Consider the following 22,971-nt stretch of genomic DNA (forward strand, 5'->3'; position numbering starts at 1 on the left):
AAGAATCATTCTTATACATGCCAGGAGGAGGCAAGCCCCGGGGGGTATCTCTAAGGAAACTGGGGGTTAGGCAGAAACTTTTGATCATCGTCACGGCCTTTTCGTGCGTAGTCCCGACCAGCAGGCCTTGGGGCCATGGATGGATGGCGATGGATGCGGGTTTGACCGTTTGCAAGATCGCTACCGGCTCGGTTGCGGACTTGGATAATAGCAGCAACCTCGAGCCGCTTGGCATCGCCAAGACAAGTCGGATTCCGCGAAGGAGCAGTCCACACGCCGCTTTTAGTTTGTCTCTCCTCTAAGCGGCGACTTGGCGCGCGCTCCAGGTGAATTGTACATACTGTAGGTCGCATATACGTTGTTCCGGCCGTGGTGATCTAAAGCGGCATCGGAAGGCAAAACGGTTAGCGTTGCTGAACACGGAAAGCGCTCGTGACGCCGCTTGGCTGGCCAATCACAGCGCCGGGCCCGCAATCATGTTTACTCATCGTTGCTCACCGTTTCAGCCACCGGCGGAACCCGCGGGCACCGGGCGAAGGAGTCCTCAGCGGCCGGCGAAGGATAGCGACCAGACAAGTCTTGTACAGACCGCCAGGGGTAAGGGAACTCTGAAGAACGAGGGAGATACCGAAAGGTCACGGCGACATACGGGGTGACTCTTTTCGCGTGGTCACGCTGCAGGGTTTCCCGTTGTGACGAAAAGCTCAGGCAGAGCCCCCCGCCAATCGTAGGCGACCCCGGCCGGGCGTCTCCGCGCCTCCGAGAAGCCCTTGGAAGACGAACCGCCCCCCAACAAAGCTTGTTGTCAACGCGTCAGAGAAACGACACCCTCCAGAAAATTCCTCCACACACACACAACAGGGCTGCTGCTCAGGAAGATGCTCAGCGTCCCCTTTCCTCCAGGCTTGGCAGAGGATCCCGGAACTCCCTCCGCGCTGTGATGCCTCCGAGACTACTTCATCCAGATGAGTACGAGCTGGTCTCTCGCTCGTCCTTCGATTCGCGGGACAGCTTCGACCTCGACGAGGCGGACCCCGAATCCCGCGCCCTAGCCAGCCCGAGCTATCCCAAACAGAGTCTGTCTCTCCTCCAGCGCCTCTGGGCATCTCTTCCTCCCGCCATCCGTCCCCCTCGCCGCTTTCTCCTCCGGAATCGCTCAAGTCGACCTGCCTGGAAGGGCTCCACAAGGCCGTCTTGCTCGTATCGCCCCAGCGCGTGTCGTCGCCTGTTCTTCGTCGCCTATATTCTCAGCGGCATCGTAGCTGTTCTCGTCCTGCTCACCGCGATCATCAGTCCTTCCTACACACACAGACCGGCCCATTACGATGCTCTTCGGCAGGCAATTCGAGACTCGAACGAGCCCGGCAGGGGCAATCCACGCAACGAAAAGGTTTTCATAGCGGCGAGCATATATGATCGGGATGGTAGCCTTGCTCGCGGACAATGGGGCAGGAACGTCCTTGATCTGATCGAGCTTCTGGGGCCGGATAACACCTACTTGAGTGTTTTTGAAAATGATTCTGGTGATGTATCAGCGGCCGCCCTCCAGGATCTTGAGCAGAAGGTTCCGTGCAACCGATCGATGGTGTACGAACCGCACCTGGACCTCAAGAATATACCGCGTGTAACGCTGCCAGGCGGCTCGGAACGCCTAAAGCGGATCGCCTTTCTCTCCGAAGTGCGCAACCGTGCCCTTCAACCCCTCGACGACCCCGATCGAGAGAGATTCGACAAGCTGTTATACATCAATGATGTCTTTTTCGACCCCATAGATGCCGTTCAACTACTTTTCGCGACTAACGTAGACAAGGACGGGAAGTCGCAGTATCGCGCTGCGTGCGCTGTGGACTTTATCAACGCCTTTAAGTTTTATGACACATTTGCCGCCCGAGATCTCGAAGGATACTCGACCGGCATTCCCTTCTATCCTTGGTTCTCAGACGCTGGAGAAGGCCAGAGTCGGCACGACGTTCTACACCAGCGCGATGCTGTCCGAGTCAGAAGCTGTTGGGGTGGTATAGTTGCCTTTGACGCCTCTCTTTTCCAGGCCTCGGCATCGCTAGAGACCTCACACGGCGATAGGCGGCACCACCAGTCGCTTACGCCACGAGCATTTCACCCCGCTCGCTTCAGAGCGGAGCCAGACCAATACTGGGATGCGTCGGAATGCTGTCTGATCAATGCTGATATTCAGATTCCACCTCACAAATCCAAAGAACCTATTGACACGGGAATTTATATGAACCCTTACATTCGAGTGGCTTATGATACATCCACACTCTCCTGGCTTGGTCTCACGAGGAGATTCGAACGGCTTTATTCGCTGCCTCATAACATCCTGAACCACCTCGTTGGCATGCCGTGGTACAACCCGCGACGAGAAGAGCGAGCAGGCCAACGAGTTGAACAGACCGTTTGGTCCCCTGAGAAGGGATCTTACGAGACAGTGACTCGAGTTGCAGGCACTGGCGGATTCTGTGGACGCCGTGCTTTGCAGGTGATGATACCCAACCCAAAAAAGGGCCACAAGAACTGGGAGATGCTCCCAGTTCCACCCGAGTAAAATGATTCTTACGATTTTTCTGTTTTAATAACACCGGGATTCTCTGGCTAGAAGTTTTGGCGTCCTGGGTTTCTATGGAGTCTGGCTGTCTACGTACGGTGATACCATCACAGCACCTTTTGACGTTTCCTTGAGGGCTCCTACCTCTGCGGAAGAGGTGGGGCCAGTGACTGGAGCTTGTTCAGGGGCATATTCTTTTGATATATGGCCAATTTTTTTTGTCTTCTTGATATATATATATTTCAATGTCTGCTATTTGAAAGTGATATAGACTGCGCCGGGTGTGTGTGATACACATACTTGAGGTTATACAATACACTTGCTGTTCAGATCCTACATTCCAGATGCTTCCGGCATACATTCACAACATTCACAATTGTAAACTTGTGTCATCTCCTCTTCATGATAGCCAGTACAGCCTATCGAACAAAAACGGCGTGAATTCATTGTTTCACGCCCAGCCACCATCTGGTGTTGACTGCACGGATATCTCCATGATAAGTGAGTCTTTTCTACTCTTGGTGCCTATTTGAACAAAAAAAAATTTTTTTTCTCTCTTGGTTCCAGTCACTCTAGAACCCATTTCAGCTGCTCGCTTTTTGTAAGGCTAGTCACAGCTGTTGCAAGGATACTTAAATCTCTTCTTCCTTTCGCTCACATCTCCTTTCCTTTCTCATTCTCCTCATCCACATATTTTGATTTATGACTCACCTTGTTCTTCAGTTCCCTTGAACCAAATCCATTATCACTTTTCCATTATCGCTGTTCACCTTGAGTGCATTCTTGTTGGCGCACCAGTTTGATCGTCCGTAAACAATTAAGGCTCAGTTACCCCCCCATTTCATCATGGCGCAGGCAAAGAAAACCCCTTCCCCCTCGTGTGCTACCTCTCCTTCTCCATCTCGTTCACAGAATGGAGACCAGCCACGGACTCCTCCCAATAAGAAGGGGAAGGCAGTCGTGAACTCTTCTCCTGAGAGCCAGGGGTCCTCCAAATCCCCTCAGCGGCAGAGGGCATCTCCCAAAAAGAAAAAGAAGAAGGTTGGTTCTATGCTTGTCGTCTGAGTCTCATGTTTATCCTGCTGTTCCGAAAGACCACCAATGCTAATAACAATCTTCAGACCGCACGGTCCGCGCCGCAAGAGATTGAGACTGAACCAACGAAAGGGATTGAAGCGGTCGTTGGACCGAAGAAGTCCGTTAGCCCGGCTTCGCGGAAGCATGGAGAGGCCTCCCAGGCCAAAAGGGCAAAGGGTGCAGCAAGCCCCGGAAGAGCCCCAGGGGCCCAAGTGCCGACCACTTCGCCTGCATCTGCCACACCGCAGAGCAGCAAGTCTTCCTCTTCCTTGACAGAGGAAGAGCTTGACAAGATCTACCCTGGCGCGAAGAAGGACAGGGAATCTGAGGCGTCCAAGGTCGGGCGTATCCTCTTCGAAGCCTTCGACGAGGTTGGGAAGACTGGAGGATCACGAGGCCTGGAAGCGAGTCGTTGGGCTCCCGGTGCATCGGAGTCCTCTTCTCCCTCCGCAGACGAAAAAGATCGAACCAAAAACAGGCAACGCAAGAAGAGTCGCTCGCGTGGCAGAAGCAAGAAGAAAGTTTTTTCCAAGAGCTCTCCTTCTCCATCAAACGATACCCCCTCCCATGCGAACAACAAACTGCCCGCTAAGAGCGCGAAGATCATGGCTCCAGCACACACAGTTGCTCCGATTCTGGACACCCCGGAGTCAAAGGCAACAGAGAAGGACGCGGCACATGTGGCTCAGGTTCTTTTTGACGCATTCGACGAACTTAGCAAAGACTCCCCGCGCCCCGGCCTTGAGGCCAGCCGATGGGCCATCATCCCTACAGGGAAAACTCCCGTTCGAAAGGAAAGCAAGCCTGTGAACAAAACCCCAGCCGTCAGTAAGGATGAACAGACTGTGAAGAAAGTGGTGTCTACGAATGTTACCAATCTCAACAACACATCGGCCTTCATGGCTGCAGTTCGAGGTCGCTCCACCCAAGCTGCCAAAGGCGCATCTGAATCCGTTGGAAATAGTAAGTGTCTTCCCGACTATGTCTCTTCGATGGCATGTCCTGACGGGTTTTCAGTGGTTTCTGCAAGTAAACCAGAAGCTCCTTTGGAGGTTCAGCTTCAAAAGTCTCCAGAGCATAAATCTGATGTTGCAAGCCAAAGCCCAACTTCAGTTAAAAAAACGCTCCTCACCTCAACTAACTCCCCAGCCCCCGTTACGTCTTCGAAAGGTCCGACGACAGGTAAAGAAGACCGTGAACACCTTAGCTTCTCCAGCAGTGGGGCAACTCCGTCACCAAGATCAAGACCACGTAAGAATCTACGTTTCAAAAAGGCTATCAATCAATAGTTACTGTTCTAATATGACTTGTTCACCTAGGTGTTGAGCTTCGACGCGTTATCCTGTCTCCAATCCCAGAATCCTTCGCATCCCCAAGCAAGGTCTTTTCACTCATTCATGGCGGTCGTATCGAATCCGTAAGATATTTCCCGCAGTCAAAGTCTGCACATGTTCTTTTCTGTGATCCTGCAGCTTGCCAGAGGTACTACGACAAGTATCCGAATGGAATCGAGGTCAACGTGAGTGGCCGCAAGGCTATAATTTTTGTGGACTGGCATAAGGAGGTGGACATTGTTAGCTCCCGCCTTAGAGAATCCTTGCGCCTGGGGGCTACGCGTGTCGTACGTGCTGTCGGTGCCGATTTGGCTCTGAACATGAAGGAGCTGGCGGATCTCCCCGAGAGACTGAATTTCAAATTGGAAAAGGTCATTGATGTGTTTGATGCTTCAAGCGTGAGTTATATTTGGTTGTTTTCTAGTGGTTTTACCCTCATTCGTCTTGATATCCAGCCCTTGGTGCGTCTCTTCAAAGGCACTTGCTAATGGGACATGTAGAGAGTTCGAGCCGTCACATTCCGTCTCTCCTCTATTGAAAATGCTGTCCGCCTGCGCTCCTATCTAATCCGCCAGGATGACTGGCAGCAAGCAAATGTGCAGTTTGGTGTTGACCCGTGAGTCCCTCACCAAGGTTTCCTTCCTGACGATACATCCTGTTATCTTCTCGCTTTCCTAGGCTAACTTCTCGACGCCGTTTGAAAAATTTTAGTTGCGAACTCGCAAGAGGAATCCACTGGGACTAAGGCTGTTCTCTCGACTTGCTTGAGAGCTGGGCTCTTGAGGGCTCGCTCGGCAATGGACGATCGATGATAAGTCTCAATTATGAAGGACGGTTGTCATGTTTTCAACGATTTCATCTCCCTTTCAGTATTCATAAGGTTATCTAAATTGTCGATCTGGGACCAGGAAAACAAATTGCTATTTTGAGGATGATTTGCTTTGTGGACAGGCGATAAAGAGACAATGGTGTTTGAACTGGCTGGCATCTGGAATTGGCAAATTGGTTGGAGGAAATATCATAGAATTTGCAAGCTTTGATTTTTCTGTTTTCTCCTTAAAACATTTGCTGGCTGTTGTTATTAGCTTCACATGAATTAATTATTATTATCTCTGTTCTTTAAGATCTGAATTTCTCCAGATGACCTTTGCCTCCCGCCGCAATAGTAGGGGATGAGGGGTGCATGAGGGGGGCAACCAACACTTTGCCCGGGCGTCGCCCAATATCAAATCACGCATCCCTTTTCCACACAACGCCCCCTTCGTTTTTCCATCTTTCCACTTATCGGGCGTTACAGCTGATCGACTAGTCTCTTCCCAACATTAACAACCAAGGGTCAGTAGTATGTTTCTTCTAGCCGTTTAGTATGTACGTACATACGTATCATCATTCTGCCATAAACCAACGCGACTTGCTCGAAGCGCCCGTCGCCGAGTTCGACTGGGATGTACAAATTGTCGGGAGAGATGGTCGCCTTGAACTTCCTAACCTCTCACTGGCTCTAACTGCACCTGTGCGTTGTCTCTGATTTTTCTACCTGGTCATGCTGCCCCTCCGCACGTACATAGAGCACATATACTGTACATACATATGGGGGCCATCCCAGCAGGAGGGTAACGTTTCAGCAGCCCGAGCAAGGAGTGCCACCAGGTAATATTCCGACGGCGATGGCGTCGATTCCTGATAAACCCGGTCATCGTTCTTCGCAAGATTCGCCCAGCCACGAAACGCCTCGGCTCTAAACTCTTTACCACCTGCTCCGTACTTTGGTTGGATACCTCTGGAGACCTTCGAGCTTGGTTTATCCTTGCCCTGCAGGTTTTCCAACTTTCCCGGGCCCAGTCTCATCACGCAGTTAGGTATGTTCAACTCGCCATCATTGCTTTATTATAGCCCCCTTGACCATTTGGAAGACCTACTAACTACGGGGTCACATTTTGAGCTCAGGTTTCAACCGAATTTGCCTTGGTAATAATTTGGTAATCAGACGCCCTGGTTCCGTTGAGAGCGCGGCTGGACATGGAGCCCGATATTTCAGCAAGTTGATGCCGTTGGTCAGGTTCTTTGACATATCAATTTAACCCACTCGGTCGGAATCCAACTTCAAGGGGGGGAAAAAGCCACATAGAAAGCGGGAAGGACACTCCGTATGATATTCCATTAAAAACACACCACTCATTTCCTCCGGAAATCAGCCGGGATTTCTTTTTCTAATGTATATAATTAAGTACCATACTAGGTAAGGATCGAGAGAGGAATAGCACGAGTGAGATAGCTTGTCGACACTCCAACCTGATGGATGCGCGCTCGGTTGATCCAATGGGAATAGATTTGACGGCTCGGCCACTTACTAACTCCTCGTTGTGCAACTCAGAACGCCCGAGGTGGGACAGGATACATCGTTGCACGTCGACTAGTCGAGATACCAGTCATAATCCCTGGATGAACGGTGGTCAGATCATTGGGGGCGAACCTATACCGAGAAATAGATTTCACAGAGGAGGCGAAGAGCTCATAAGATCCTGGAAGGTGAACACTCGTTTTCGAACGACACGGAGTCCAACATCAACGGTGGAGCAATTTAGTCCTTGAGGCTCTTGCATAAATCTGAAGAGACCCGCATGTTCAGGAGAGGCATGAGATCCGGACGAATCCTAAGAGCTCGCCAAGTTTTGACCTTGAAAAGGATGACTTGAGTGGAATGAGTTGCCGAAACGATTTACGATCTCTCCGAAAATAGGGAACAATGGGGGGGAGGAGGAGGTACGGAGTATATGGTAAGGCCTCCTTGCAGGAGCACAGGGACTGGTGCGTCTGGCATGGAAGACTGTGATCCAGTGGATTTGATGGAGTGAGGACACATGACACAGACAAGTGAGGAATGCGTCGCCGCTCGATAACCATGGACTTTTCGATTCCATGCACGATACGGAGGAAATGGTAGATCGACTAGCGAGCGAGGAAAAAGGAATATTCCTTGTCTGTTCACAAGGAAACAGGAGCATAGGAAAGTCTGCGGAATTTGCGGCGCGATGAGGGAGAAAAGAAGCGGCAAACAGGATCAGGGAAAATTCTTGGACAAGGAAAAGAGATGGAAGAAATCGGCCAATAAAGAAAGTCTACGTTATATCAGCGAGTTCGAACGGTCCGGGTATCCCCATGAGACTTCCGTAGTCCGAGCGGGACCTAACGGGGCGAACTGGAGAAGAAAGATTAGCATTTTGGATGGATCGCTTCCTTCACGGGAGACGTGAATCGCAAATTTTTGATCCACTCCATCAGGGTCCAGAACCAGCGAGTAGATGACTAGTTTTTCCACGGAAGCTGCATGAAGCACATATATAAGTGCATGTATTTGACAAATCCTTGATCTGCATGCGGAGCTAAGATACGAGACGCATCTCGACCGCCAGTCCTGACGAACGAGTCAGAGTGGAGAGATGCGTTCTGGAAAAGGAAGAGCGCTTGCTGGGGCTGAGATAGCGGGGATTGGACGACAGGCGCGTTGACATTCTTCACTCACGACGGCAAACAGACTTGGCAGGGCAAAAGGCAGGGGCTGTATGGCGCTGTGGATGTGCCATCTAAATTCGATTTGCATGGACTCCCCGGTGCGGCATCCACCCTTGAATTGCTTGGCCCTTGTCGATAAACGGCCACGTATTGAGAGGCACTGAAAGGGTGGGTGGGAGTCAAACGGAGAGGAGAAGCGTGACGGAATGCACACCCTTGGCCTATTGGGTTAGGTTTCGGGGACAGCCGCAGACTAGGTGTCTTGGTGTGTCAGCTCCGGAGGAGATGATTGATGCTCGAGGCGAAGAGTGCATGGAGGAGACTCGGAGACCGGATGATCGCTGGTCAGTGCTCAGACGGCGAGTGCAGCGTGCTCAGCAGAAGGAGTGCCTCTCTCACTTGTTTTCCTTCTCGCGGCATCTTCCTCTTCCGCGAGTCATGAAATGCAAGACAAGACATATTTGCGGCGCAGCATCAATGGCAGGATGATACGTGACCCTCAGCCGTCGCTTGTTTCAGCCGCGGATGAGATGATCACAACGGCGGTGATGACAATAGTACTCCGTATGTCATTACCACATTTCTTACAGAGGCTGCACGCGTTTGTTTTTGGGACATGGTGTCTGTAACTTACAGACAGACCCTGCCAAGCCAGAAATACGCCGTACAGATGCACTGCACCGAATTCGTCGGCGGCCTTGCCGTTCGACGACCAGCAACAGGAAGAAGGCAACCTAGCTTATGCAGGTAAACAAAGAGAGAAATCTGAATGGGGCAACAGCCGCCCAGGGAGCGTTGATCTGCCAATGAAAGGCCCCGGGAAAAGTCACATGACCATTCTGCGCTGCGGGCTCCCCAGGATTTTGCACATTGTGTCACAAGCCAGAATTCTCGCCAGGTAACGTTCATGACTGAGGGCGGTAACCGTATGTATGTACGGAGTACAGGACATCTTAGCTATACAATACGGCATGGGTATGCTTTCTGTAAAGTTACCTGCGTACGTGCGCCGCACGACGACGCGCACCAGTCAGAGTGCCCAGGAGCACTCCCGGTCTCGACAGCCGTTGACAGGCATCTCGAGCAGGTCATATGGCAGCGATCGAAGGTGAAGCGATATTTCCACGGTGCATCGCAACGATCGACCGCAAGCCATCTGGAAACTTTAGATAGCGAATATCACTTTCTTCTAGCGGACTTCGATTCCGTCTCTGATTTCTCCGGCCATCTCGCTTCACGAGCCACAGGAGCAGCCCCCCCCCCCCCCCCCCCCCACCACCACCAACGAGAAAGCTCAAGGGTTTCTTCAGGCTACTAGTCGCGCGGCAGACGGGCCCTCAACCTAAGTTGCTCCCCTAGCGTCGTTGCTCTCTCTCCTCAAGCCCCCCGGCGCGCCTTTGAAACAGCGCAACGTAACCTTCGCCGTGTATCCACTTGGGGTTGGCGTAGCGGCCATCTTGACTGGCCCGACGGTCCCGGCACCACGGTTCGCCCCAGCAAGCGGCACGAGCTATCTGCAGGGAATATCCGGCCTATCACAGCCCGTCTTTGCACCTCCCCTCACGTTGGCTCTTCGACGTGTCTTCTCCAGCGGCTCAACGTAGCGAGGGGGCGAGGCGCTTCCTCTGCCTCGCGGGCGGTTTTCATATGGATATCGGAGCACAGATGCTGAAACCGGGTTGCACTGCGTGAAAGAGATCATTGCTGGCAGTGTTTCTGCCTCCAGTCCCACCATCCCTGGCCATTCCTCTTTTTCGTCCGACGAGCCCAGCCCGCAAATCCTCTCGGCTGCCTTTTTTTTTTTTTTTTTAAGTTAATTCGCGTTCATTAAACTATCCCCTCTTCCCTGCTGACACTTGTTTAACTAGTTCAATTTCCGTCCACAGCGCAATCTTCTCGCGGCCACGGGTAGGCCTGGCCCGCGCATTTCCTTACCAGCCCCTTCTTCCAGATCGCCGATATTTCCGATGCATTCAGCAGCATTTAGAAGTTAACTCACCTTGCATCTTCCCTGTAATTTCTTGCAGCCTGCAAACCCGTGCCTTTCCAACACATAACTTTTGATCTGATTTGAAGCTCGCGGTTCTTCAAGGAAATCCAACTGGTTTCAGGTAATCGTCTCGACAGGGATCCTTCGCTTTTGCCACAATGTACTCCGTATCGCTTTAAGTGGTCCACATCCATGAAGACTTTCTTCTTTTTCTTTTCTTTGCTCTCCTGCGGTAAGTGTGACGTGATGGAAAAGCCAAACTTTTTTCTTTTTTTCTTTTTTTTTTTTTTTTTAACGTGCTAAATATGTCTCTGCAGGCTCTTCCATGGTCGTACATTCTGATTGTATGACAAAAGGTCACCCTCCCGGTGACATCATTCCCTTGCGCAAAGTGGCCATGGCAATTCGGGTCTTCGCATATCAGGGTTGGGCAAAGAGGTAAGGGAATCCTTCATCGCTCCTGACCCCGGCAGTCCTAGGTTGTATCAAATAGTTCGATTAGCAATGAGCCCGTTCTTCTCTCCGTTCTGAATGCTACCTTGTTCCCAAACTGTTGGGTCTCTCTTCTATCTACCCGTCGTAATTGCATTCTCGAAGCACTGCGATTGAATTTTCATTCTGTTGGCTGATAGGCAGCAAACGACAGCCGACTCCCAGTCGCGCTTCTCGAACTTATCTGGTCAGCATTTCCAGTTCCAGATTACCAATCCGTGGTTAGCTCCTCCAGGAGACATAACTAGTTATATTTAATTATTAATCGAGGTAAGGCGTAACTAGTAACATACGTTTCGTAGTTTGCTCGCTTGACATAACGATACCTGGAACAAAGGAACTTTCAACAAGCCTCAGGGGCCCTTAAAGGGCTGACGCGATCTGTCCGCATGCAGAGGAGCCCATGAAACTGACAAGATCTACCCCATACGCAGTGCACACGATATGTATGGAATGAAGTCCAACACCCTACTCTGTACGCACGTATATACATCGCTTGTGACCAAGGCCCACCATCATTGTCGCCGTGGGGGCCACCATCTCCTAAGTCACCGCAACAGACTACCTGAAAAAGACCCAACGGTCGCCTATCCTCGCACCACATACCGAGTACTCCGTGCCTATCAAAAAACCGCTTAGCCCAATGATTCCTTGCAACTTTCATTTTTACATAATAATACTCCATTCGGCCTAACCCTTCTGTTGCAGTCGAAAATAATCGGTGGTGAGGGCAAGTAAATATGTACTAACTGGGCAACAGACCTACAAAGCGCGATGCTCTCAGCGTTGAGGGGCTCTGGCCTAGGCAAATTTACGCATTTGAACTCCCTTATCTGGTCTCCACAAGCCGCATCGGGCTGTGGGGTCGGAACAAACCCACAGTCTGAAGCCTGCAAGGGTTACGCGGACAAGAGGATGGATCGGTGATATGCAACTTGATCAGAGAGCATGGAAAGCGATATTCCTGAGGTGGAGGTCGCATAACAATGGACGCCTCCGGAGTTCAAGACAGGAAGTCCTAAAATTAAGACTAAACATGGGTGAAAGGGAAGGCCTGCGTGCAAGTCTACATGGGGGCTCCCCCTATATCTGACCAGTTACCGGAGTACCCCGTAGAGACATTCGAGATATGAGAATTCTCGATTCCGATGGCATATGTACACTCATAATGCAAATTGTGGGTTGCATCAGGCCACCAGGGCCGGCCACATTCCGCGTCTACTCCTACTACTACTACTACTCCAGAGGCGTCCGACCCAAAGGTACGGGTCCTCGTTGCGATTTCCTGGCGGCACAGCCCTCATCAACCAGTTTTTCGAGACGGATAACCCACTCATTTTTGCAGTCCTGGATAGAAAAGCCTTGACTTGCGCTGAGCTTGAGCTGAAGGAAGCCATTTTTGCATGAGTCCATTCATATATTTATGAGGTGCTCTTACATTATGTACTCCTTCTCCATCCGGTTTCAACTCTTCACGGACTGTAGATGCAATGTTCGACTCTTTCCGGCTTTTGAAGAGTGAGTGCTCGTCATTCCTCAGGGATAGGGATCCTTTTCCAACCCAGAACTCGCCGCACAAATCACAAAGCATGAAATTCGGTGAGTAATTGCCAAACTAGCCAATCGCCAGCTAGCGATGTTCAGACTTGGCACCATTTTACAAATGCGACGCAAAATTAAAAATAGCCCATTGAGACCTCCGTTCCGCTTGTATGTACTCGGTATGTCCACTCTTTACGGAGTACGGAGACACTGTATGAATATGTATGTACTCCGTATACATATGTACTCCGTATGGAGGCACATGCATACAGAAATGTAATTACATACGGTATGGACTACTCCGTACATCTCTTAGAACACATGTGTCCAAGAGGTCGTACTCACGTTGAGATGCTGTGCCTCGACTTGGCGGAAACCCTGACGCTTTAATCATATGACGTTTGCAATGGGGCTTTGATATTGAGTTGCCATCAACTCCATACCTGCGTTGCCAAATCTACCTTCGAGGGTGAGGTTTGAGTTAACTGGCCATTGGAATCCCTGTGAGGCACGCGTCAGGAGACTCTCTACCGATGGAGAACCCCGTACGGTGCGCAGGGCATGTGTACACACAGTAACAAATACATCGAGGCCCGGCGCGGCAATAGGGAACGGAGATTTGCCCAACCCGGCTGTTACGCGGTCTTTAGGGGAGGGGGGCCCGCTCACACTTTTCATCTTCAGAGATCACATCCCAGCCGCCCGCTTGTCCGCTCTTTGTGCACTGACCTTTGGCCACGAACCGGTTCTTATCCGCACTCGCACCAGCCGTTCCCATGCATGACTAAGCAAAGCTATTTAACCCTAATCGAACGCCATTCCAAATTTCCCCTCCAATCCCTACGAACAGCGATTTCTTCAAGTTCCACTTCTTAGCAAACAACCCTTGACGGAACTTCATCCTCGTGCTCCATCCACAGTCAGCAGCAATCAGGTTGGCCCAACAGGTAAAGCGGCTGCGGCGCGATTTCTGATTTGCCCGGAGAACAAACACCAGTTTATCCAGCAATAGCCTGGCTAAATCCACACGCACCATCTCGCCGTCAAAAAATAATACACCAGTTAGTTACTTCATTCTCTGTTGTGTTTACTGCATACGGAGTCATCACAATAAACCTCTCCTCTGCCTGATTATTTTTCTACCGCCCCATGGTTTTACGTGTATTAGTACGATTTCGGATCAGGCCGAAAGAAGGCGAGCCTACGCCCAAACCTCAAGTCTCAACCACAGGCAACACTCGACCACTCAAGAGGATCTGGTAGTTAATGAACCCAATTAAGTTTCTCAAACGCGTCCTCCCAAGGATGATGATGCGGGTCACCATCACTTGTTGAAGGAACTTGTTTTTTGTTTTTTCTTTCTGTTTCCAGTGTAAAATCGCTCATTCTCGATGAAAGAATAATGGCCAGGTTGGGTTGGAATGTTACCCCTGTTTCTGGGTCTTTTTGTCACTCACTAACCGATTAGCTCCAACCAGTGAAAAGGAATTTGGGAAGCATAATCATGCCTTTTTTAGGCCCGCGGCTTTTTTAGCCAACAGGATCCATTTGTCAGAATTTGGGGCTGGACCACTGGGTCTCTTCTCTGGCTTGTTACTTGTCAGATCCCCAGAAACGCTGCAGAACATGTATGCAGCTGTGAGAAAAGCGCTGCCCCGAGGATAAGAGGGGAGAATGAACGGCGTGGGAAGAATGCGCTGATGCGCCCCAAAAAAAAGCCTCATGCGACACCTGTCGATATATATGATGATTTTATATATATCCTCCTGCAGAAACCGTTCCTTCGACGGAGCATCCGCGGAGAATTTTAGTTCCTTTTGCTTTTTTAATTGTGATTTGTCTTTTACATTTGCTCCCACAATGCCATGCACATTTTTGGTTTCTTTCTACTTCCTTTTCCAGCCGTCCCTGAGTTTGCTCCTTTGAACTTGTCGGTACCAGATTACCGGGCGATGGTTACGAAACTTCGCTTGCCGTGCCATCTCGGATATATATGATTCGATGCATATGCGGCTGGGGTTCGGCGTCTGCTATGCGTGGGAAGAAAGGTAACTCTATCTTACCGGAACATCATAATCCTTATCCGATTTCCCTTGTCTCGCTCATCCGCTCTCCGGTTTCCTGCTCTTCATCGATATCTGACGCCTGCCCTATGCGACATCTTCTTTTTCAATTCCCCCTGTCCTGGTCCTGGTTGGCCCCTACTTTGCTTATCCCTACTAAATCAATAACTACTGGGGGCATCCTATCCAGAATCGACTTTCGGTAATACTAGCTCCCTTGATCCCCTGTCCCCTTCCCCGGCAAAAGATGTAGCCCCAATTTGGCTGCGTGGTTTTCTTTACGGAGAGCCTCTGTGTATTCATGGATACTTATTGTACCCTTCTGGTTTCCTGCAGTGCTATTATTCTGATTTTCCAGACAGCTGGGACGCTGTCCTAACTCCATATATGTGCATATAATGCAAATGATACAAGAACAGCCTATGCGCGCACCTCGTTGATTTTTTTTTATTTTTATTTTTATTTTTTTAATTTTTTCTTGCTTTTGCATTTCCTAGCCCATACAGTTGTTCGCTCGAAGTTGGAGATATATTTGACTGACTCTAAATATTCTTAAGGCAACGATTTCGCCCTATAAAGCCTACAGAGCTCTGTCTTACGATTGTGTCCAGCTAGAATCCGTGGTTGAGTTGCAAAAGCTTGATCAAATCATCCCTCCTACCTTAGATTTCACAGCATCCAGTGGATCCCGGTTGGATGGGTCGTCCTGACGAACGTGAATCTCTGTGCTCCCGATAACCGTCTTTTTATACTCAGAGTCGGACTCGGTTCTGCGACTTTGCGATCCGTTTTTGCTGCCCAATCGCTCTTAATGCTGGGTAGATTGCTTCGAATTGGAGCCTCGTTCAACTTGACAGATTGATGTTTTGAATTTTGTTTTTGTTATCGCAGTCTCCGATAGATTTCGTCGAAATTTTGATACTATCACGAGAGTGATTCTTTGGCAAAGCCTTAGAAAACTTTTTCTTCCGCGATCCGTCATTCTTGAACCCGCGACAGTCACGCAAAACCTCTATTCAACATCGTCAGTTCGTGAAGGATTCCAAGTGCATTGTGCTGTGAAAGTTGTGTGTTTAGGCTTCACTTGACGCCTCAGGAAATATGCCGTCCAGCAGACACGATGTGCCCGCTCTTCAGACACCGGGGGAGTTTGGTTCGTCGAGGATTAAAATCGACAACCTGTTGAACCCGAACACCGATGGCGAACCCTTTCCGAGACATTTGTCCGGGTCATGGCAGGGAACATATCACCATTACCATCATCATCACCACCACCACCATCCCGATCGCTATCCACAAACTACTAGCAGTCCTCCACCACTTCAGCTCCCTCCGTTTAAATCAATACCATACCCCAAAAGTAACCTGTCTCCCATAGACACCCGCCCCGACAGATCGGTCCAACGCTCTGGATCTGCCAGTTCTTCACCATCACCGTACCGAAGGGACCGATTTCCTTCTGTGTCAAGTGGCTCCTCTACAATCGTCGAGCGGCGTCGTCCACCGCGGCCAAAATACGAAGAAGAAGAGATGTATTTTATCTGGTATCACCGTGTCGATTTGAATCAGGAATGGAAACAAGTCCGGGAAAGCTTTAATGCCCAGTTTCCTAACCGGCAAAGGAACGGATTTCAGGGAATTCAGTGCAAATACTATCGGTTTATCAAGGAGAAGAAATGCCCTACGCTACGAGAGCAGCGAAGAATAAGAAATGGAGACGGTGGCGGTACTAAGCATGGACCCAATGATGACTCCCCCGCGTATGGGGTTATTCGATGGTGCCGTGTTTGGTTTCCTTGGATGAAAGAACCCCCTCCCCCAGGGCACGAATGAACGGGCCCTTTGAGTAAGGAAGGCGGTCTATTTTCTTCTGTTCTATAGCGTTTATCGAGCTTGTCGATAATTATGAGGTTACGAATGAACGGCCTGCTGCAGCATCCCTATTGTTGGTAAGTCACTTGAGAATTGCGTTGAATGACGGTATTGTTCCCCTTTTACAAATCGCTGGCCCATTATCGACCCAACTTTCCTTTGAGCGCAACCGAAAAGGCAAAGAAACAAAGAAACCAACTTGCTAACATTTGCTTCTGACGCAGTTTATGTTCCTGCATGGATTTCATGCAAATATTAACTTTGACGACTTCAAATTTTCGCACCCGAATAATCGGCCCCATCTGTCTGAATTTTGCAGCGCTCTATCCCATGGGTTTTCGTTTCTTTCGATCTTCTGTCCACTTCTTTCGGGCGTGGGTGCTGGCCTACCCACAGGAATCTCGACTCCTTCTCCCTTTCTTACATTGAATGTGTTAGAACCTTCGTCCAGGGTATCTGGAAGCCCTTGCAAATTTATACCAATGATGCAATCAAAGGTCTCTGTGGATATCGGGACAGTGAGTGGGATATGTTATTAAAGGGCGGCTATCTACTACTTTGGCGTTTTTTTGGGACTATAGCTGGGAGGCTGGCTGCTATTTATCGCCGTTCGCTTTTCGGCGTGGTGTTTTACTCTTGTCTGGTTTGGCATTCCCCTATCAGTGATCATAATGCTAGTGCCGCGAGGCTTTGCTTTCTTATTATCTGCCCACCTTGTCCTGGATGAAATATCTCTTCTGATATAGATTTTACCCCTTTAATCGCGGAGTCTTTCTGGGCAGAAAGTTCCCCTTTTTTTTAAAAAAAAAAGACGGGCAAGTACACTCCCCACATGAATTTTGCTATTAGAATGGCGCTGCGCGTGGTCTCCTGCCTTAACTACATACTCAGTTTCAGACCCTACAAGTTGCCTAGCTCAGGGGGGTTTGAAGCATGTTGCTTCCGATGAAGACGATAGCCTGGCTCCTCGACATACAAGCCACTTCCAAAGGAGTTTCCAAGCATGTGACGATATAGTTCACAGTATGGAAAGCCCCTGTTGAAGAATGCTGTTCACGAACAAGGCTATCTGGGCATATGCCTATTCCTAACTTACCCCTCGGCTTGCAACTTTCTTTTGGTGAAAATACCTTTTCGCTCATTGGGAATCCCCAAACCATACATTGGCTGTTTCAACTGGATATTCCACGGCCTACTACGGTAGTCTCCGCTAAGTACCGGCGAGGATGCTGAGGATCTCAAATGGTAACTGCGGTTGTGAATGATGTCACACATCACAGTCGTGGAGGGTACACGACTGGCAGCCTAGTATCGATCCACGGAAACTCATGCCTCAGAGTGATATTGGATTCCCCATCATTTGAACCCATCTGCCTCTTTATATGTGTTGGATATCCGCGGGAAGATTCTCCATCTATATGAATTAAGCGAAGCTTTGCGTTGGACCGCTAGACTGTGATTGAACGTTCACAGGGGGTTCTAGAGACATAGCGCACAAGGACAGGGGTCCGCATGTGCGTGTATGAAGCAGGATCCAAGGATTTAGAAGCGAGTCCTGCGTTGGGAGCCGTGCTTGGGAAACGAGAGAGTATATTCTCGGATCTGGCAGTTAACGCCAAGGAGCTTTCGATGAAGGCGCTTCTTACAATGTGGCTATGGACACTCAGGGGATAAAAGCTCGGCCCCAACCAGCCGCACCTGCAACGTGTCTCTATGACATCAATCATGAGACCATCCTGAATTAGATTGTTGGAGATCCAACAGGTAGATGCAGCGACAGCCAGCCCTGAGGCAATGTACTGTGACATATGGAGAGATCTGCCTCGATGATCGGATGGGACCATGCCGAGTGTAACGATGATGGCCGGGTAGACCGTTGTTCTCTACATCATGTATCGATTACTCCCACGGATTCGTGCAGCGGTATCTGCGGCTGAACATGGAGAGCAGGGCAATGACGATGAGGGTGGTGAGACAACAGTCTACGTCCACTCCCAGACTGTTGAACGGAATCTGTCTGGATATCCCAACAGCTATCGCAAAAGGCCATTTGGGGCGTACCGCCTTTAGATAACGTGGTCAGTGGGAAAAGTTATTCTCTTCCGTGGCTCATGCAGGTGAACATTTGGTGGTCCACTGAATGCAACATTCGGCAGCCGATGACGGTCGTCTGCTTCACTTGCTCCTGGCTCTTGAGGGAACACGGGTCAGCTTGGCCTCAAGCCGCGTACGAGAGCGAGTGCATCTCCATCAAAACAATCATTCCATCGGTGGGCTGAGCTGAAAACAAAAACAATGGCGCGCCTGGACGAAGTTGACACTGTGTCATTATCATATCAGGCACCATCTTTCGTCTCCGCGGGGAAGAAGTGCAATTAGTCACAGAGCCTCGCGCTCGGCTCATTGCTAAGCCGCATCCCGGAACTCTAAGTGTTTTAAATTCCCGCTCAGCTTGTTACTCGCCAACAGGAACTGACGATGGTATGAGTGCGGACCACTATTCGGACCATTCGCTTGGCGCTGGGCTCCCTATGGCGGAGCGGAGTAGGGGTTGGGAAGTGTTGAAGAAGCCATTGAATTTCTAAGCCAACATTGCTTAGAAATGCGTTACAAAGTCCTCCAAATCACTTTCCGGGATCGAGATGTGAACGCGAATCCCGCGGGTTCCGATCTGTCGTCTCTCGAGTCAATGCCGTATCCTCTTCCTTCTCAGAGCCGCATGGCAACTTGCCAGGGATGAAAACTGGCATCATTGAGAACCAGCATTGAAGTTATAAGAGTCGCCGCTGGTCCTGCCGGATCTTGCAATAACTCATCAATCACTACACAAACATTGTTCAATCAATCGTTCGGCTTTCCCACTTCAAATCACAAGTACTCAGCCCAAAAGTTGGCACAAACCAAATAGCTCACAAGAAATATGTCGCTCAAACCATTCAAAATTTATGGCACTCTCCTGGGCCCCAACCCTTTCAAAGTTGCCACCGTTCTCTCGGAACTCTCTCTCCCTTACGAAGTCGTCCAAGTGGCCCGTGAAGATATCAAAGGCGAGGCCTTCACTGCTTTGAACCCCAATGGTCGTCTCCCAGCCCTTGTGGACCCCAACAAGGATGATTTTACCATTTGGGAATCTGGCGCCATCGTCAACTACCTCATCACCGAATACGACACCGAACACAAACTGAGTTTCCCTGTCGGCACCAAAGAGTACCACCTAACCCAGCAATGGCTCCATTTCCAAATGTCCGGCCAGGGTCCCTACTACGGACAGTGGTTCTGGTTCAAGAATTACCATTCTGAGCAATTGCCGAGCGCGGTCGAACGCTATGCGAACGAGGTGAGACGAGTGACCGTCGTGTTGGACAAGTGGCTTGAAAACAAGCAGTTTTTGGTTGGCGACAAATACACCTTCGCAGACCTTGCCTTTTTTCCCTGGCAGATGTTGGTACCATCTCTGACAGGGGTGGATATTGAAAAAGAGGCTCCGAACGTGCATCGGTGGATGGAAAATATGAAAAATAGACCGGCTGTCGCGAAGGTAATCGAAGAACAAAAGGCTTCCAAGTGGAATTAGTGCTTTAATTCTCGGAAAAAGAGAAATGGATATATGGTAAATTGATGTGGTAGGAAAGAATTGAGGCATTATGCTTTAACCTACTCCGTGTACGGAGTATCCTGCATGTATTTAGGCTGCTACAAAATATGCCAGCCTTCGAACACTCTATCGTTTCGCATCCATAGGTCTCTATATTGAATCACGTGATGAGCGGGGAGGAATTCCGCTCCGCTCTAGTTTACCGCCGAAGTACTCCGTACCCCGTAAATTTGTAACTACTTGCCAGCTAATAACCATAACGGGCTCCGGAAGCAACGAGCAGTCTCAATTCCACCATGGCACCTTAAAACGCACCTTGAAAATACAAAGGAATATGAGTCTCTTAAAAGTTCCGACTTCTTGTTGACATTATCATTTGTTTTTCGGTTAAGGCAGCAACCGTGATCCCCATGTAGAATAATGCTCCACCCATAACGCTAAGCCTGTTGCTTGGTAAAAAATATTAGAGCTCAAAGCCAAGATATATAAAACCTCAAAGCCCCTATAACCAGATCCACCGACACTAAACCGTACTTTTTGCCACCGACTTCCATACAAATTCTCACTCTCTCCATGCAAGTCTCTCCTCATCGTCCGACGAAGCCTCCCCGGAACTAGTATATGACGTCGGTTTGAACCCATATTCATTAACCTCATCATTTATGTCGAATTGCTCATAATCGGATCCATAATTGCGATATTTGTTATACGCTGCGTTCACATCGTCGAATTCATCTTCAAGGTCGAGGTCTTCGTCGGGATATTCGTTCGCGGGGTTATCTTCGGCTGTAGATTGAGAGGAAAATCAGTACTTGACAACAAGTTATAGCCTAAGTAATATTACGAAGCTCACCATTCGAATCTTCATCCTCCGTATTCCAATCTTTATCTTCTTCATCGTCTTCAGCAACCGCGTCCCAGTAATGCACATCTTTGTCTGAAATAACGACGACACCAATGTCTGCCGGCACGTTTTCATATCCTACATACCAATCGCCGTTTTGGAATTGGGCAAATTTTGGGTCATCAGCGAGCTCTTGAAGAGAGCGTCGAATGAAAATGTCATATACATAATCAGACTCATCATCTTTCTCGTTTTTGGCTCGAATCACATGTTCTTCGAGGGCGTTTTTCATGGAGGATATATCCTCTAGTCCGATTCCGAAGGTAGAAGGTTCATTAATGGTCAAGGAGGTTTCGCCAGACTCGTCTACTCCATCAAATTGACCTAATCCATGTCCACGACCATCGCGCTTGTTTTGCTGTTGCTTAGGGACACGTGGTCGATACTTGAGAACGGGCTTGGTTGCGGGCAGATAAAGCTTAGATTGTTCGGGAGTCGCAGCGGGTTTGATAGGCTCTCCAAAGGCCAGCTCCAGAGTGGCGTGTTCCAGCTCCTCTGCAAGCTGAGCAGAGTCATAATCCCAGGTAGCTGGGTCGTCTTTAATCGAAGTGCCAGTTTTCCCTTTCCGATCATAAGTCTCACGATCAGTATAACGATGTGCATTGGCTTTCTCTTTCCACCTCCTTTCAGCCTCATTAACGACGCGACGTTTTCTTGGACTAATCGTAGGTGATTGGGCGTCTACCATTTCAACTTCTCTTTTTACGTCTTCTGCCTTGATATCGGTAGTAGATCCGATGTCGCCGATCTGTGCTGCGAGTTCGCTTAGCCCCCTAACAATATCGCCTTTTTGTTCCACGACCACAGCATGTCTTGGCCCTTTCTTTTTCTGCACTCCCCCTCCAACCTTATGAAGCACAAGGTCATCTGCCACCGGCGCTGCTATGTGAAACTTGCGCACCGTAGAATTCACTGAAGATTTTGTCACCGTCGACGGCAATGGCCGTGGCGGAAGCTTCATCGAAGTTGACCGTGCATGTGGCTTTACGGGAACAGCCATCCCTCTCGTGCTAGCTTTCTGTTTCGCAGCCTCAGCCACCTTGCGCAACTCCTCCCCGGTCCTAACGACCGGCACACTCGGGCCATTGATAGCAGCTCTCATGCTATCAGAATCCGCAGTGCTTTTAATTGCCTCTTGGGCGCCAGCATGGCCTGACATGTCACGGACATAAACTCCATCTTGATTTAGGACAACGCGTTGAAACACAAAGTCCGTAAAACGTCTCTTTGTCTCGCGTGTCTGAGATTGAATATCTGTAAACAAGGACGGGGGCCATCACAGATGAAACGATTAGTCCTTAACCATACCCAGAAAATACGAACTCTTCAGTAGAGCTGGCAATAGGAAGCAAGAGGAGGAATGAAAAAAAAAAAAAAAAAAAAAAAAAAAAAAAAAAAAAAATTGAAGGGTACTCCTGTAAAGCTATGCATAATTTCCATGGTCAACAATGCATGTGTTATACCTCCTATACACAATTCCAACGAAAGAAAACAAGGGCGAACCCAGGAACAAACAAGAACCCGTTCCCATCGGACACACACATCAGGAAATACTGGTATAGAACTCGGGGGCGCAGAATATAAACGAAAGCAAGGGATATTCACACATACACAGAGTCTCCACAGGCTCTTCTTCCCTGCGGCGCTTGATGCGAATCTGCTCCGGGGGCAACGCCATCAGGTCAGACAAAAGCGAATGACTTTGCGTCTTTAAGAGTGACTACGGTAACCCTCGACGTCTGCAGGTGTGTGAAGAATGGTTTAACACCAAAGGAGTCTCGCTGACTGTCCTAGTCTCGAGAGGTGCTGTTGCCGCCACAACGGTTTGCTTTGGATTATCTTCGGCTGGCGGCTTTACGAGCTAGGTGACCACGTGACTATATCGACCAGCTGGAGCCAAAAGACGGAACTATATACTCTGTACGGAGTATATATATCATATATCGTGTTCTACGAGAGTCTGAAAATGGTCTGGAATGGCAAAAAATAGTGATACTGTAGCGAGAATAGGGTTTGTTATATTAAT

At 49.5% G+C, this 22,971-nt stretch overlaps 11 protein-coding genes across 11 annotated transcripts; 6 read left to right on the forward strand and 5 right to left on the reverse strand.

The window, feature by feature from the left end:
* Positions 1–50: 50 nt before the first annotated feature.
* CIMG_12836 (uncharacterized protein) lies at positions 51–488 on the reverse strand (the record flags this gene model as incomplete). Its single annotated transcript, XM_001247007.1, has 2 exons — positions 51–377; positions 459–488. The coding sequence occupies 2 exons, from the start codon at positions 486–488 to the stop codon at positions 51–53; spliced, it is 357 nt and encodes a 118-aa protein (XP_001247008.1).
* A 452-nt stretch (positions 489–940) lies between these two features.
* CIMG_00778 (uncharacterized protein) lies at positions 941–2,908 on the forward strand (the record flags this gene model as incomplete). Its single annotated transcript, XM_001247006.2, has 1 exon — positions 941–2,908. One exon carries the CDS (start codon positions 941–943, stop codon positions 2,561–2,563), a length of 1,623 nt encoding a protein of 540 aa, XP_001247007.1. The 3' UTR covers positions 2,564–2,908.
* Positions 2,909–3,164: 256 nt separating this feature from the next.
* CIMG_00777 (uncharacterized protein) lies at positions 3,165–5,719 on the forward strand (the record flags this gene model as incomplete). Its single annotated transcript, XM_001247005.2, has 5 exons — positions 3,165–3,604; positions 3,685–4,891; positions 4,960–5,372; positions 5,475–5,590; positions 5,686–5,719. Exons 1-5 carry the CDS (start codon positions 3,410–3,412, stop codon positions 5,717–5,719), a joined length of 1,965 nt encoding a protein of 654 aa, XP_001247006.2. The 5' UTR covers positions 3,165–3,409.
* A 361-nt stretch (positions 5,720–6,080) lies between these two features.
* Positions 6,081–6,822, reverse strand: CIMG_00776 (uncharacterized protein; the record flags this gene model as incomplete). The annotated part of the gene is made up of 2 exons (XM_001247004.2): positions 6,081–6,279; positions 6,563–6,822. 2 exons carry the CDS (start codon positions 6,820–6,822, stop codon positions 6,081–6,083), a joined length of 459 nt encoding a protein of 152 aa, XP_001247005.2.
* Positions 6,823–8,930: 2,108 nt separating this feature from the next.
* CIMG_10621 (uncharacterized protein) lies at positions 8,931–9,730 on the forward strand (the record flags this gene model as incomplete). The annotated part of the gene is made up of 2 exons (XM_012358837.1): positions 8,931–9,051; positions 9,124–9,730. 2 exons carry the CDS (start codon positions 8,931–8,933, stop codon positions 9,387–9,389), a joined length of 387 nt encoding a protein of 128 aa, XP_012214260.1. The 3' UTR covers positions 9,390–9,730.
* A 99-nt stretch (positions 9,731–9,829) lies between these two features.
* CIMG_12837 (uncharacterized protein) lies at positions 9,830–10,189 on the reverse strand (the record flags this gene model as incomplete). The annotated part of the gene is made up of 2 exons (XM_004445833.1): positions 9,830–9,997; positions 10,052–10,189. The coding sequence occupies 2 exons, from the start codon at positions 10,187–10,189 to the stop codon at positions 9,830–9,832; spliced, it is 306 nt and encodes a 101-aa protein (XP_004445890.1).
* A 1,967-nt stretch (positions 10,190–12,156) lies between these two features.
* CIMG_12838 (uncharacterized protein) lies at positions 12,157–12,366 on the reverse strand (the record flags this gene model as incomplete). Its single annotated transcript, XM_001247002.2, has 1 exon — positions 12,157–12,366. One exon carries the CDS (start codon positions 12,364–12,366, stop codon positions 12,157–12,159), a length of 210 nt encoding a protein of 69 aa, XP_001247003.2.
* A 2,346-nt stretch (positions 12,367–14,712) lies between these two features.
* On the forward strand, positions 14,713–17,147 carry CIMG_00773 (uncharacterized protein). The gene is made up of 3 exons (XM_001247001.2): positions 14,713–14,776; positions 15,132–16,523; positions 16,671–17,147. Exon 2 carries the CDS (start codon positions 15,676–15,678, stop codon positions 16,405–16,407), a length of 732 nt encoding a protein of 243 aa, XP_001247002.1. The 5' UTR covers positions 14,713–14,776; positions 15,132–15,675; the 3' UTR covers positions 16,408–16,523; positions 16,671–17,147.
* Positions 17,148–18,336: 1,189 nt separating this feature from the next.
* CIMG_00772 (uncharacterized protein) lies at positions 18,337–19,186 on the forward strand (the record flags this gene model as incomplete). The annotated part of the gene is made up of 3 exons (XM_001247000.2): positions 18,337–18,415; positions 18,916–18,990; positions 19,047–19,186. 3 exons carry the CDS (start codon positions 18,337–18,339, stop codon positions 19,184–19,186), a joined length of 294 nt encoding a protein of 97 aa, XP_001247001.2.
* A 180-nt stretch (positions 19,187–19,366) lies between these two features.
* Positions 19,367–20,020, forward strand: CIMG_00771 (glutathione transferase; the record flags this gene model as incomplete). The annotated part of the gene is made up of 1 exon (XM_001246999.1): positions 19,367–20,020. The coding sequence occupies one exon, from the start codon at positions 19,367–19,369 to the stop codon at positions 20,018–20,020; it is 654 nt and encodes a 217-aa protein (XP_001247000.1).
* A 583-nt stretch (positions 20,021–20,603) lies between these two features.
* CIMG_00770 (uncharacterized protein) lies at positions 20,604–22,754 on the reverse strand (the record flags this gene model as incomplete). Its single annotated transcript, XM_001246998.2, has 3 exons — positions 22,557–22,754; positions 20,895–22,199; positions 20,604–20,827 (listed from the first exon to the last, which is right to left on the reverse strand). Exons 1-3 carry the CDS (start codon positions 22,621–22,623, stop codon positions 20,604–20,606), a joined length of 1,596 nt encoding a protein of 531 aa, XP_001246999.2. The 5' UTR covers positions 22,624–22,754.
* Between the last annotated feature and the right edge of the window lie 217 nt (positions 22,755–22,971).

Source organism: Coccidioides immitis (genome assembly GCF_000149335.2).
Source record: "Coccidioides immitis RS genomic scaffold supercont3.1, whole genome shotgun sequence".
NCBI lineage: Eukaryota > Fungi > Ascomycota > Eurotiomycetes > Onygenales > Onygenaceae > Coccidioides > Coccidioides immitis.

Bases quoted from the DNA above. Each gene is read 5' to 3' on its own strand.
- CIMG_00773 (XM_001247001.2), top strand. From the start codon at position 15,676: ATGCCGTCCAGCAGACACGATGTGCCCGCTCTTCAGACACCGGGGGAG.